We start from the raw sequence: 13156 nt of genomic DNA on the forward strand, positions 1-13156 counted from the left end.
CTAGATTTTACGGATCTAAATATTTGTGTGGATAGTATTAATGGAAAACAAACAAAACATACAAAGAAAGGAGCTACAAGAAGCACTCAGCTTCTTGAAATTGTGCATACCGACATATGTGGTCCTTTTGATGTCAAATCTTTCGGAAAGGAAAAATACTTCATTACCTTTATAGATGACTATTCACGTTATGGTTATGTCTATCTATTGCATGAGAAATCTCAAGCAGTCGATGCCTTAAAAATTTACTTGAATGAAGTAGAAAGGCAATTAGACAAAAAAAAAAGTGAAAGTTGTAAGATCTGATAGAGGTGGTGAGTATTATGGAAGATATAATGAAACTGGGCAACACCCAGGTCCATTTGCTAAACTTCTTCAGAAACATGGAATTTGTGCTCAATATACAATGCCAGGTACACCACAATAAAATGGTGTATCAGAAAGGCGTAATAGAACATTAATGGACATGGTTAGGAGTATGTTAAGTAATTCAACTTTACCTATATATTTGTGGATGTATGCCTTGAAAACTGCCATGTATTTGTTAAACAGGGTTCCTAGTAAGGCAGTTTCAAAGACACCTTTTGAACTGTGGACTGGTAGGACACCTAGTTTAAGGCACCTACATGTTTGGGGTTGTCAGGCAGAAATAAGGATTTATAATCCACAAGAAAAGAAATTGGATGCAAGAACAATCAGTGGATATTTCATTGGTTATCTAGAAAAATCAAAGGGGTATATGTTTTATTGTCCTAATCATAATATGAGAATTGTTGAAACTGGAAATGCAAGGTTCATTGAAAATGGTGAAGTTATTGGGAGTACAATTCCACAGAAAGTGGAAGTCAAAGAAGTTAGAATGCAAGTTCCTTTGACTTATGCCTCTGGCAATAAAGTAAGTGTTCCTCTAACTGTTGAGTCAAACAACAATGAAGAAGAGCAACACAATAATGAACCCATGATTCATAATGAGCCTATTGTAGAACAACCACAAGAAATAGTATTAAGAAGGTCACAAAGAGAAAAAAGACCAACTATTTCAAATGACTATATGGTATATCTACATGAGTTAGAAAATGACTCAAGTATTAATGAGAATGATCCAGTTTTGTTTTCACAAGCTATAAGTTGTGATAATTCTGAAAAGTGGTTAAATGCCATGAAAGAAGAATTAAAATCCATGGAACAAAATAATGTTTGAGACCTTGTAGAATTGCCAGAAGGTTGCAAGAGAGTTGGTTGTAAGTGGGTCTTTAAGACTAAACATGACTTTGATGGCAACCTTGAAAGGTACAAGGCTAGACTTGTTGCTAAGGATTTTACTCAAAAAGATGGCATTGATTACAAAGAGACTTTTTCACCCGTCTCACGAAAAGATTCTTTTAAAATTATCATGGCATTAGTAGCCCATTATGACTTGGAGCTACATCAAATGGATGTGAAAACCGCCTTTCTAAATGGAAATTTGGAGGAGAATGTTTACATGGACCAACCAATGGGGTTCTCAGTTGAAAGAAAGGAACACATGGTGTGCAAATTAAAGAAATCAATATATGGACTTAAGCAAGCTTCCCGCCAATGGTATTTAAAGTTTAATGATACCATTGTTTCCTTTGGATTTAAAGAAAACATTGTTGATCGATGCATATATTTGAAGGTCAGTGGGAGTAAAGTTATATTTTTAATTCTATATGTTGATGACATCTTGCTTACAACTAACGATCTTGGTCTTCTTCATGAGACTAAGAAGTTTCTCTCTAGTAACTTTGAAATGAAAGATATGGGCGAGGCAAGCTATGTGATAGGAATAGAAATATTCCGAGATAGATCACAAGGACTGTTAGGCTTGTCTCAGAAAGCATATATCAATAAAGTACTAGAGAGATTCAGGATGAAAAAGTGCTCAGCATCGCCCGTTCCAATTTAGAAAGGAGATAATTTTAGTCTCACTCAATGTCCTAAAAATGACTTGGAACGAAAACAAATGGAAGCAATTCCGTATGCATCAGTTGTTGGGAGTATCATGTATGCTCAGATCTGTACTCGACCAGATATAAGCTTTGTAGCTGGAATGTTAAGAAGATATAAAAGTAATCCAGGAATGGAACATTGAAAAGCTGCAAAGAAAGTTCTGAGATACTTACAGGGAACAAAGTGTCACATGCTTACATATAGGAGGTCTAATCACCTTAAGGTGATTGGGTATTCAAATTTTGATTTTGTTGGATGTGTGGATTCAAAAAAAAAAATCCACTATTGGCTATGTATTTCTTTTAGCTGGAGGAGCAATATCATGGAAAAGTGTAAAACAAACAATTTTTGCTACATCGATTATGGAAGCTAAATTTGTAGCATGTTTTGAGGCTACAATTCAGACTAATTGGTTGCAGAACTTTATTTCAGGGCTTGGAATTGTCGACAGTATTGTCAAGCCGTTGAAAATGTAATTTGATAATTCTGCAGCAGTATTTTTTTTAAGAATGACAAGTACTCTAAGGGTGCTAAGCATATGAAATTAAAGTACTTTGTCGTGAAGGAAAAAGTTCAGAAACAAAGAATGTCAATAGAACATATTAGCACAAACCTTATGATAGTTGACCCTTTAACAAAGGGATTACTGCCCAAAACATTTATTGAACATGTTAAAATTATGGGCATTATTGTTACTAATGATTGTTGAGTATTATGTTTATTTGATATTAAGTGATTGACATTTTGAGCTCATTAATGATATGTTTCTGAGTACCTGTTTTCTATAGTTTTATGCATATTTGTGTTAGAGTAATGTAAACAGGTGTTATCTTGAATAAAGATATAATGTTGGACCAATTATGTGCTCCTTATTAACGATCATATTAAGAAGAAGACTTGTTTGTAGTACATGGAAGGGACTATGTCGATTAAACTGATGTACAACCGCCATGACTCAAATTAGTTCATATTTTTTAATATGAAATTATGATGAACCCAATGTATAAAATGATTTAGCCATTTTAATGCGCATTATGTTAATTTAATTAATTTATTTATTTGTCCGTTGTGAGAAATGTCACATGAGTCAAGTGGGAGAATGTAAGATAATTATGTCTCATGTAGGAAATATGTAATATATAAAGGGACTAATAAATAAATAATTAAATAATTAAAGACTAAATCATAAATGGGTTTAATGGAGCATTTATGAGAATAATTGTTATTTGATGGAAATAACAATCTTTAGGGATTATAAATATCCACTAATGTGAGACAAGGTCCACACCCCTGACAGAAAGTATTCTCTCAAACCCTAGCCATCACGAAAGATAGAGAGAGTAGAAAGAAAAGTCAAAGGGAGTGAAATCTTGGTTCTCTTCTCAAGAAGATCAAAGCGCTCTAAGGATCAAAGGAGTTTTCTACTATGGAGAAAGGTACACACTTTCTTATTATTATGTGAGTATCATGAAATTCAAAGATCCTCTAATTTTCTATAATTGATGTATTAGAAAATCATAGATTTACACATAATGTTATGGTTCAAACATAATTTTTTCCAATAATATAAAATTGTAATAACTACTCTGTCAATTTCTCAATATTGATGATAAGTGAGCACCATCTAACTTGTTTATACTTTTGTGCAACCTTGGGAGTAATGAGAAATTATATTAAATATATATAGTTATTATGAGTGGGGTAAAATATTCACGAGTCGGTTTAAGTTGAATTTAGTTAAATTTATTATTTAAATTAATTGAGCAAAATAATTTGGATTAAGTTGAGTTTTCCTTTTAAAATCAAGCCTAACTAATTCAATCAATAGCTAGTTGATTTTGGTTGAGTCTTTGGATAAAAACAAAAGTATTTTAAATTTGTAAAAAAAGTATTTTCTTACCATTTTATTAAATATATAGTTGTGTGAATAAAATTGAAAAAGAAATGTTACTTTATTGAATAATTGATTTAAGGGTAAGGTAAACTAACAATAATTAAGAGTGACATGTACGTATGAATATGAATTTATAATATCTTCAATTTCTAATATAGTATTTTTAATTGTATTATTATTATTATTATCATTTTATTCTTAAAATAATAGTCTTATTATATTCTAAAATAAATAGAGAATAAGTACAATATTTTATATAATTACAATATATTAAAAAAAAATTATTACCAAATTTTCGGTAAACTAAAATAGAAATATATAATATTTATTCTCAATTTTATTATCTAACTTTTTTTAAGTTACTATACTTGAATAATAAATAGAAATATAATGTTTTATTTTTAAAATGTTATAAAAAAACTTTTTTTTTGGAGAATATAAAATTCTATTAAAAAAAACCAATTTTTTTATTATTATATTTTAAATTATTAATAGGAATTTTTTTTAAAAAAAAGAAAAAAAAACCTACAGTCCTTATCTGAAGCAGGTGTACGAAGAGATAAGAAGTTATCTCTAACAAATGTTACCTTAAAGGCTGGTTAATGAATAAATAATAATAATAATAATAATAATAATAATTTTGCCTATAAATAGGTCAAGGAGGGACCATGAGGAGGAACAGAGAGCGAGCAGAGAAAAGGAAAGAGAGTAGGAAAGAGAGATTGAAGAAGGAGAGAAAGGATTAGAGAAGGATAGTGAAAAAAAAAATTTATACAATTAACTCTTGGTAATTCTATCTTCTAAGGTAAGGGGGAGGAAATCTTTATCCTTTTAAATTCTATATACTATTATGTTTATTTATTTTATGTTATATTTATGTTTATTTATTTAGTAGGGTATCCCTAACTTCATTTACTTGCTTAATCTATGATACTTTTTATTCTAAATAATTAATAAAGTGTTGTTAATTTATGTTATTTAATTATTTTATGATGTTTATCACTGTCATTTACTTGATTAATATTCTTTAATACATTCCATTTACGTAAATTATATTATATTAAATTTTAAATAATTAAAAAATACTCAAACTTATTTAGCTTAATTATTTTTATATTAATATTAACTATAATATAGTTTTGTTAAAATATCCTAAACTCATCTTGTTGTTGTTTCTTCATACATTATAAAGATAAATGTTATTCTATGGCTATAGGAAATAAAGTTTAAATTAATTTGTAGTTGGAGGTTTGACCTTGGGGATTTAAATGAGTAAGAACTTAAAGTGAAATATCCTTTTTGTGTAACAACCGGCCATAGTCGCCACACTTTATGGAATCACTAACACTAGCAACTAAAGCTAAGTTACTAGAATGTACATGATTAATGAAAGAAATATACCATACATATAATTATCATGAGTATATAAAAAAAACCAAACAAATATAAATAATATATATATATATACAGTCATCCCAAAATAATCCTACATCCTAGTATCGATCAAGCACACATATACAAGGTACATCAGTAGTACCGCCATCAAATAGTCGCAACACTTGTCCGCATCAGCTTCTCAAGCCTAGCCCTTATCTGCTCTCATACAGCGTATGATCATCGCAACCCAAACTACCATGGAAACAAAAAAGGTAAGCTAGAGTTCAAAAACGTATACATATAAAAACAAGTCTATAATATATAACAACACACCATATATCATGTATAAAAACAAATCACATCCCAAGCAAGCATGTACCTCACCCAATCATGTCCTAAAAGACATCAAATGCACATGAACACACCTCAACATATATCATATGCAAACACATCGACCAATGCATCATCACGCATTCACTTACAAAGATCTCCTAACAACATGAGCAATCTAAGTGATTTTTACCTTACTAAACCAATCCAATCATTTTCACACCCAAAGTTTCGGCTCGATCACAGCAAAATGGGATACCAATCCCTCCTCTAGTTTCTCGGGTCTCATCACTTACACTAAGAAAGTCCGGTTTCACCGTCAAGAATAGTACAACTAGGTATAGGCTTACCACGATCTTGGCATGCATTACCAAGTCACATATGGAATTTGCCCACTAATTATCCTCAAGGAATCACACAACCTTTTCAGGTACTTGGTTAAGGATTGTAGCCCTTGACCTCCTACCTTACTCAACCACTAACTAAGGATTTGGATGAGACTCAACACACCTCAAAACCTACTCCAAGAGACACACCTACTTAAAGAGGGTTTTCCAAATAGTGGCCTACCTAAGCATTACTCCAAGATACCTTATGTGAAATCTTCAGCTTTCAAAATAATTTTCTCTTCTCAAATCCTAAGTTAGCTATCATGCTATAATGCCACACTGCATTCTCAACATCACTACAAGAAAAATTAGCATTACCTATGAAAATTTCCGTAGATAATCATGAAAATTCGTAGGTAACTGTCAATTATCTACGGAAAATATTCGTAGGTAATAAGGTCGTAGATAACGTTATCTACGAAAAATTTTGTAGGTAACGTTATCTACGGAACGTTATCTATAGAATTTTCTGTAGATAATGTTACTTATGAAAAATTTCGTAGATAACGTTCCGTAGATAATATTACTTATGAAATTTTTCACAGATAACGTTACCTACGAAATTTTCCGTATATAACCCATGAAAGTTGTTGTCTACGGATTTTATCCGTAGATAACTTTCAGAAATTTTTTGTTTAATTTTAATAAATTTATTAATGTAACAAACTTCATATTTAGCCTCTCAAGAATGTTATTTCATGACGCTTCACTTTTCAACGTGTTTTGTCCTTACTGTACATTTTCTGGGAAACTTCCCAAAAGGTCACCCATCCTTATATTACTTCAAGTCAAGCACGCTTAACTGTGAAGTTTTAATGAGATAAGCTACCGAAAGCAAATGCATGTTATCAGTATAAGTAGTACAAATTAATTCATTTAAGTCATCCTCAACTATACAATCTCATACTTATACTACTATTATTATTATTGTTGTTGTTGATATTATTATTATTTTTATTATTATAGTTATTATTATTATTATTATTGTTATTATTATTATTATTATTATTGTTGTTGTTGTTGTTATTGTTATTGTTATTGTTGTTATTATTATTGTTATTATTATTGTTATTGTCATTTTTATTATTGTTATTGTTATTCTTGTTATTGTTATTGTTATTATTGTTGTTATTGTTGTTATTATTGTTATTGCTATTATTATTATTATTGTTATTGTTATTATTATTATTATTATTTATTTTTATTATTGTTATTGTTATTATTGTTATTATTATTATTATTATTATTGTTATTATTGTTATTGTTATTATTATTATTTTGTTTTTGTGACAAATGTAAAGAAAGAAAACAAAGAAAAATCAAACTAGAAGAAACCTAAACAAAACAATCCAACCCTACAAGTGGAGGTAGGAAGTTCTTGATGCATCTGCAACTAATAACAATTGAAGAGCAGACTCTGTTTCTTCAATGATCACTAAGGAAGCATCTAACGTCGAGCCCTTCTTTGCCAACCAATCTGCACAGGAATTTCTTTCTTGAAACACGTGAGTGAGGGAGCAACTCCATGATCTACCCAATATCTCTTGGATGAGTGTAATCTCATTTGCATAATGATGTTGAGGGTTGCTTCCCTCTTGAACAAGCTGAACCAGATAAAGAGAATTTGATTGACACTAGACATGAGAGAACCTCCTCTCCCAACATAACTCTAACCCCTTTACAAGGGCTATAATCTCTGCATGAATGTTGTTCAAAATGTCAAGGCTTCCAAAAAATCCAAATAAAAACTGACCCTCTGAGTCTCGCACCAAACCTCCAAACCCAGCACGACCAGCATTCTGTAGAGCACTACCATGTACATTCAGCATTACCCAAGGTGGGTTTGGTGCCTTCGAAATCACCAAATGAGGCACAACATTTTGTCTATTATCCAAGCTAGTCTTCTGAAAGACTCTCTGACATGCGCTATGTTATGCATACACCTTGGCTGTGAGAGTATGCAATGTATCAACGTTGCTTCAAAAATCATCTTATTTTGAGACTTCCATATGTGACCCACAACAAAACTGGAATAACTGTACCACGTAAATTTATGAGCCTTTTCAACCAGTTTATTGTTATCACAAGATTCAGTGGAGGCGAGGGTGGAACCAAACCCAAAGAATGCCAAAGTTGTTGAGATAATTGGAACTCAAATAAATAATGGTAAATTGACTCCACTACTTCATGACACCGAGGACAAATATCTACATTAGTAATGTGGCATTCTGCAAGAGTTCCCCTTGTGGGGATTGAGTTATGGCAGGCCTCCCATAGGAAAATTGAATATTTGCTGAGTGAGGCGACTGCCATATCCACTTCCAACTTCCTTCTACACTCCCTGTCAGCGAGGATTGAAGAAGCCATTGATAAGCCTTCCAAACCGTATAAGTTCCTGAGGTATTCGTGCTCCAAATCCAAACATCTAGGACCCCTTGCACTAGTCGCGGTGACAATGAATTGATAGATTCATAGAGATCAGGTGTGATTGTGGTTGCTAGTGCGTTCAAATTCCAACTAGAACCTCCCCGGACATCAGCCACTTTTAGTTCTGAATCACTAATATGTACCCAAGGAACTCTTGAACCCAAAGTTTCCTTTGACAACCATATATCAAACCAGAAACTGCTAGCTCCATCCCCAAGCTTTACCTCAAAACCATCCTCCAACCAAGGGAGAGTCTTTCTAATTGCATTCCAGATAGGTGATCCAGGTTTTTTAGAGGCTAGAAAGAAGGAACCCTGTCGCATATATTTATGAATCAAAACACAAACCCAAATCTTTTGGCTTCCATGAAGAATCTCCCAGACCGACTTTCCCAACATAGCCACATTATGTAACGCGCAATTCTAATAGCCAACCCACCATTTTTTCTAGCCTTTATTATGTCCTCCCATCCCACCAAATGGAGTCCACACTCATTTGTTACCTTTCCAAATAAAATTCCTTGCCTTTTTATCTAGGAAATCACAAACATGTTGAGGAAACCAGTGTATCTGCATCTGATATGAAGGAATAGCTGATAAAACAACATTTACCAAAGTCACTCTACCAGGTTTATTCAGTGTCCTCCCTTTCCAAGAAGCCAACTTATTGTTTACTTTGTCTATAATATGCGCAAAGTCTTCATTCCTATACCGACCCATAATGATTGGGAACCCCAAATATTTTTCCAGTTGTTGTGTGAATTGTATGTTTATAATAACAAAGATTTTGTTTTTTCTCCCACAGGGTACTACATTTGATGCGTAAGCCCGAGATTTCTCCAAGCTAATTTTTAGGCCAGACATAACACAAAATTCTCTAAGAATATTCACCATAATTCTTGCCTGTGAAGGCTTGACATGCCCAAATAATAACACATCATCAACAAAAAATAGATGTGAAATTGTAGGACCTCCATTTGAAATGTGAATTGGCATCTAATCCAACCTAAGCGTTCCATGAAGAGAACAAATAAGTAAGGGGAGAAAGGGTCCTCTTGCCTCAACCCTCGTTGAGGGAAAAAATGATTTATCTTACTCATGTTCTATAACAAGGAAATTGAGGAGGAGGTAATACCATGCATGATGAGTGAAACAATGATGTCTGGAAACCCAAATAACGTTAAATTTTGTCGGAGAAAGCGCTAATTTACCCTATTGTAAGCCTTTTCCAAATCCAATTTTAGAATCATCTTCCCCTTTCGCTTCTTAGACTTGCGCATACAATGAATGACTTCCTGTAATATAATTGCATTATCAGCAGTGCCTCCGCCTGGTACAAAACTACTTTGTATAGGACTTATGATTTTTGGAAGGAATACTCTCATTCTACCAACCAAGACTTTGGATATAATCTTGTAAATCACATTGCATAAAGTGATAGGCCTAAAATCCTTCAAATGTGTTGGGTGATCCCCCTTTGGAATGAGGACCAACAACACTTCTGCCAATTGAACATAAAAACTCCTAGATTGGAACGCCACTCTCACTAGATGCCAGATATCATCTACTACTATGGACCAATAAGTTTTGAAAAATATTGGTTGAAAGTCGTCAGGCCCAGGAGCTTTGTATGACTTCATACTCATTAAAGCCTTGTGAACTTTTTCCTTCCTAATTGGTGCCGTAAGAAGTGCTTTATTCTCCTCCGATAGGTTCACAATGTCTGAGCCTCATTGGCCACCTCCCGTTCCTTCCCAAGTGCAAAATAGTTTCTTAAAGAATTGCATTGCCTCCGATTTCAATTGGTCATGTTCTGTACACCACTCCCCATAATCAAGGAATAGGCCATGAACTTTGTTCCGCTTCCTTCGAATTACCGTTTGAGTATGGAAAAAAGAGGTATTCCGACTTCCTAACTTAATCCATTTTTCTCTTGAATTTTGAAACCAAAGTGTCTCCTCTTGAAACAAAATATTCTCATACTCTTGGAATAACTCCTTTTGAAGAGAGATGAGTGCAACTGAGTCCACACGTTCAAGCGAATGATGAATCCCCTTTAGACGAGCCTCAAGAGCTTTCTTCTTGTGCAAAATGTTCCCAAACACTTCCTTATTAAAAGTCTGGGACTCCTTCTGGACATTAGATAGAGCTTTAGCCACATTCCCTGCCTCTTTATGCCATGCTACTTGAACCAGTTTTAGATAGTCTAGATGATTACACCATGCAGCTTGGAACCTAAAAGGTTTATCCCTCTTATTAGAGACTACATGGTTACATCGTAACAGGATCGGGTTATGATCGGAATGTCTACGAACCAAGTGCTTAATTGTGGCTTCAGGAAACATCCTTCTCCAATTTTCGTCACATATACCTCTGTCCAACCTTCGTGATACCAACCTTCCACCCCTACAACGTCGCTGCCATGTAAATTTTGTTCCAAAGAACTCCAAGTCTAACATACCACATCGATGCATGCAAGACTCAAAGTGATTTGCTCGAACTTATGAGAACACACCGCCATTTTGCTCCAAAGGAGTATAAATATCATTGAAGTCCCCTACCATCATCCATGGGTCATGGATATCATTCCTCAATTGACTAAGGTAGTCCCATAGTTGTTTACATTGTGCGAACCAAGGGATTGCATAAACACCAGAAACCTTCCACACGCAATCTCTTTCTGATATAGACAAAGTAGGGCACTATTTCATGGCATCCATCTTGGCAATAATGCAACTTAACCCTACTTGTTTTAAAGCCCAAATCCCACCTGAGTGTCCTTGAGCTTCCTTCACCGCTATAAACGCATATCCTACCTTCTTCCAGAAAAATTGTGAACCAGTAAATGACACGTGAGTTTCCAGAACAAAAAGAAGAGTAGGCTTGTATTGTACAAGTAGTTCTTTCATATGGTAGTGGCTTCGTTTACTACCAAAACCCCGAATGTTCCACGTAAGAATGCTAAAATCCTTAAACTTAATCATTATAATAATGATAAGCAAGAGGAACACACTAATAAGATTTTCCATCATGATGGGTTTGGAGTCTCAACCACCATATCTTCCACACTATGGTTAGGAGAACCTAATTATGGGCTTTCGACTACCATATCAACTTCATGATCATGATTGTTGTCAACCCACCTCGAACACATCTCTTTATGCTTAATATGAACATGATCTTCTTCATGCGTACTATCTGGTGGTTCTGGTTCATCCACACTCCTCAGCATGTTGGGGGCCAGAACTTTGACATGCATGGCACTTTTAAAACCATGCTTAAGATCTTTCAGATGACTACATGTTAAAGCTGGAGAGTGTTGAGGTTATGCAGTTGACTTAGCCAAACCTGAGAAGGGCGATTCCTATATCACAAGAACTGCAGTTTTCAAATATGAGGGTCTCAGCTGCTTTTTCAAACCAGATATTTTGTGGGAAATAGATATCCCTTTATTATGGTCTGCACATTGCCTTTTATTTTTATTTCCAATTTTATGAGCCTCTGCCATGTGTGCCTCACCCATACCATAATTTTCAACGTGATTCATTTTATGATTGTCATCACTCATGACTTGATCTTCTATAACCATCTTGCTCAATAAAGAGAACTTATACTTGTCAATATTGCCTCTGCGTAGACCACTTCCATCTGTTTTATCAGACATTGTCCCTACAAAGCGGATATGATTCTTATTTCTAAAACGTTTCCCTTTTTTAACAACTAACCAATCCCCATAGAGATCGTTATTTCCTTGATTTTCGTTGTTACCCCTATAATCATGCACAATTGCTTGGCAAATAGTAGGATTTTCTGCTGGTACAATATTCCATGTACTCAAGTCTTGATCCGTCGTCAGATCAGCCTCCTTCCCCTTAACCAAACAAGACCCCGTTGTATGACCATATAGCCCACATCGCTAGCAGATTAAGTGTAACCCCTCACACTCGACATGAAACCAATGGTTTCGAAACCAAAATTTAACAACCATCGGTTGGGCAAGATCTATCTCGACACATATGCGAGCGAATTTACCTCTCAAAGCATTCAAGGTAGTCATATCAGCATGGATGGGCTTACCCACCACCGTAGCTAGGGCCATCAATATGCTTTCATCATAAAACTCCACTCCCAAACTTGGGAACCTTATCCATACTAGTGTGTGATCAATTTTTTCTTCCAATGCCACAAAATCTGGAGACCATGGACGTACTGTTAGATAATGATCAAAAATCATCCATGGACTGCCATCAACCAAATTATCTCTGTCTATAGCTAAATCAAATTTGACCATAAAAAACCTGTGTCCCAAATCCACCATATCAAATCCACTTGTCAATTTCCATGTTGCATGTAGACGATCCTTCATCATAGGGTAGCCCACTGTTTTCCCCAAGAGTTTGATGATCACTGCATCCTTCCATGGCACCCACAACTCATGTAGTATTTTATCATCAATAAAACACTTGGGTCTCAAACGATCCCCCTCCTCCAATTCAACCCTAAAAAGATTAAGTCCAATGAGATCCTTCTTCACCCTCGTCGGAGCATGATTTTGAACTCCCATCATCTTATCTCGAAAAAAGACTTTACTTGACTCGAACGTGCCACCTCGATCTGGTGGGTTCGGCGGCAGCGTGGCATGATCTTTTTCTCCTGCAGGCCCTATCATGCTTGACCTAGACTTTACTTGTTATTGTTATTATTATTGTTATTGTTGTTGTTATTATTATTATTATTATTATTATTATTATTATTATTATTATTCGTGG

General features: G+C 34.3%; 3 protein-coding genes across 3 annotated transcripts; all 3 read right to left on the reverse strand.

Annotated features, from left to right (window-relative positions):
* Positions 1–7316: 7316 nt before the first annotated feature.
* LOC145954745 (uncharacterized) lies at positions 7317–7790 on the reverse strand. The gene is made up of 2 exons (XM_083069432.1): positions 7644–7790; positions 7317–7565 (listed from the first exon to the last, which is right to left on the reverse strand). The coding sequence occupies exons 1-2, from the start codon at positions 7788–7790 to the stop codon at positions 7317–7319; spliced, it is 396 nt and encodes a 131-aa protein (XP_082925558.1).
* Positions 7791–8168: 378 nt separating this feature from the next.
* LOC145954746 (uncharacterized) lies at positions 8169–9107 on the reverse strand. The gene is made up of 2 exons (XM_083069433.1): positions 8937–9107; positions 8169–8702 (listed from the first exon to the last, which is right to left on the reverse strand). The coding sequence occupies exons 1-2, from the start codon at positions 9105–9107 to the stop codon at positions 8169–8171; spliced, it is 705 nt and encodes a 234-aa protein (XP_082925559.1).
* Positions 9108–10117: 1010 nt separating this feature from the next.
* LOC145954747 (uncharacterized) lies at positions 10118–13056 on the reverse strand. The gene is made up of 7 exons (XM_083069434.1): positions 12373–13056; positions 11913–12258; positions 11736–11793; positions 11494–11683; positions 11158–11362; positions 10903–11067; positions 10118–10839 (listed from the first exon to the last, which is right to left on the reverse strand). Exons 1-7 carry the CDS (start codon positions 13054–13056, stop codon positions 10118–10120), a joined length of 2370 nt encoding a protein of 789 aa, XP_082925560.1.
* Positions 13057–13156: the final 100 nt, after the last annotated feature.

This window comes from Cajanus cajan, chromosome 2, assembly GCF_000230855.2.
Source record: "Cajanus cajan strain Asha chromosome 2, NIPB_CcT2T_4, whole genome shotgun sequence".
NCBI classification, from domain to species: Eukaryota; Viridiplantae; Streptophyta; class Magnoliopsida; order Fabales; family Fabaceae; genus Cajanus; species Cajanus cajan.

Bases quoted from the DNA above. Each gene is read 5' to 3' on its own strand.
- LOC145954745 (XM_083069432.1), bottom strand. From the start codon at position 7,790: ATGCTGAATGTACATGGTAGTGCTCTACAGAATGCTGGTCGTGCTGGG. The intron at 7,566-7,643 runs GTAAAGGGGTTA...TATCTGGTTCAG, and splicing joins ATGCAGAGATTATAGCCCTT to CTTGTTCAAGAGGGAAGCAA.
- LOC145954747 (XM_083069434.1), bottom strand. From the start codon at position 13,056: ATGATAGGGCCTGCAGGAGAAAAAGATCATGCCACGCTGCCGCCGAAC. The intron at 11,363-11,493 runs GTAGTCGAAAGC...ATAATGATTAAG, and splicing joins ATGATCATGAAGTTGATATG to TTTAAGGATTTTAGCATTCT. The intron at 11,068-11,157 runs GTGGGATTTGGG...TGTCTATATCAG, and splicing joins GGAAGCTCAAGGACACTCAG to AAAGAGATTGCGTGTGGAAG.
- LOC145954746 (XM_083069433.1), bottom strand. From the start codon at position 9,107: ATGGGTCGGTATAGGAATGAAGACTTTGCGCATATTATAGACAAAGTA. The intron at 8,703-8,936 runs GTTTGTGATTTC...TATATGCGACAG, and splicing joins TACACTGGTTTCCTCAACAT to GGTTCCTTCTTTCTAGCCTC.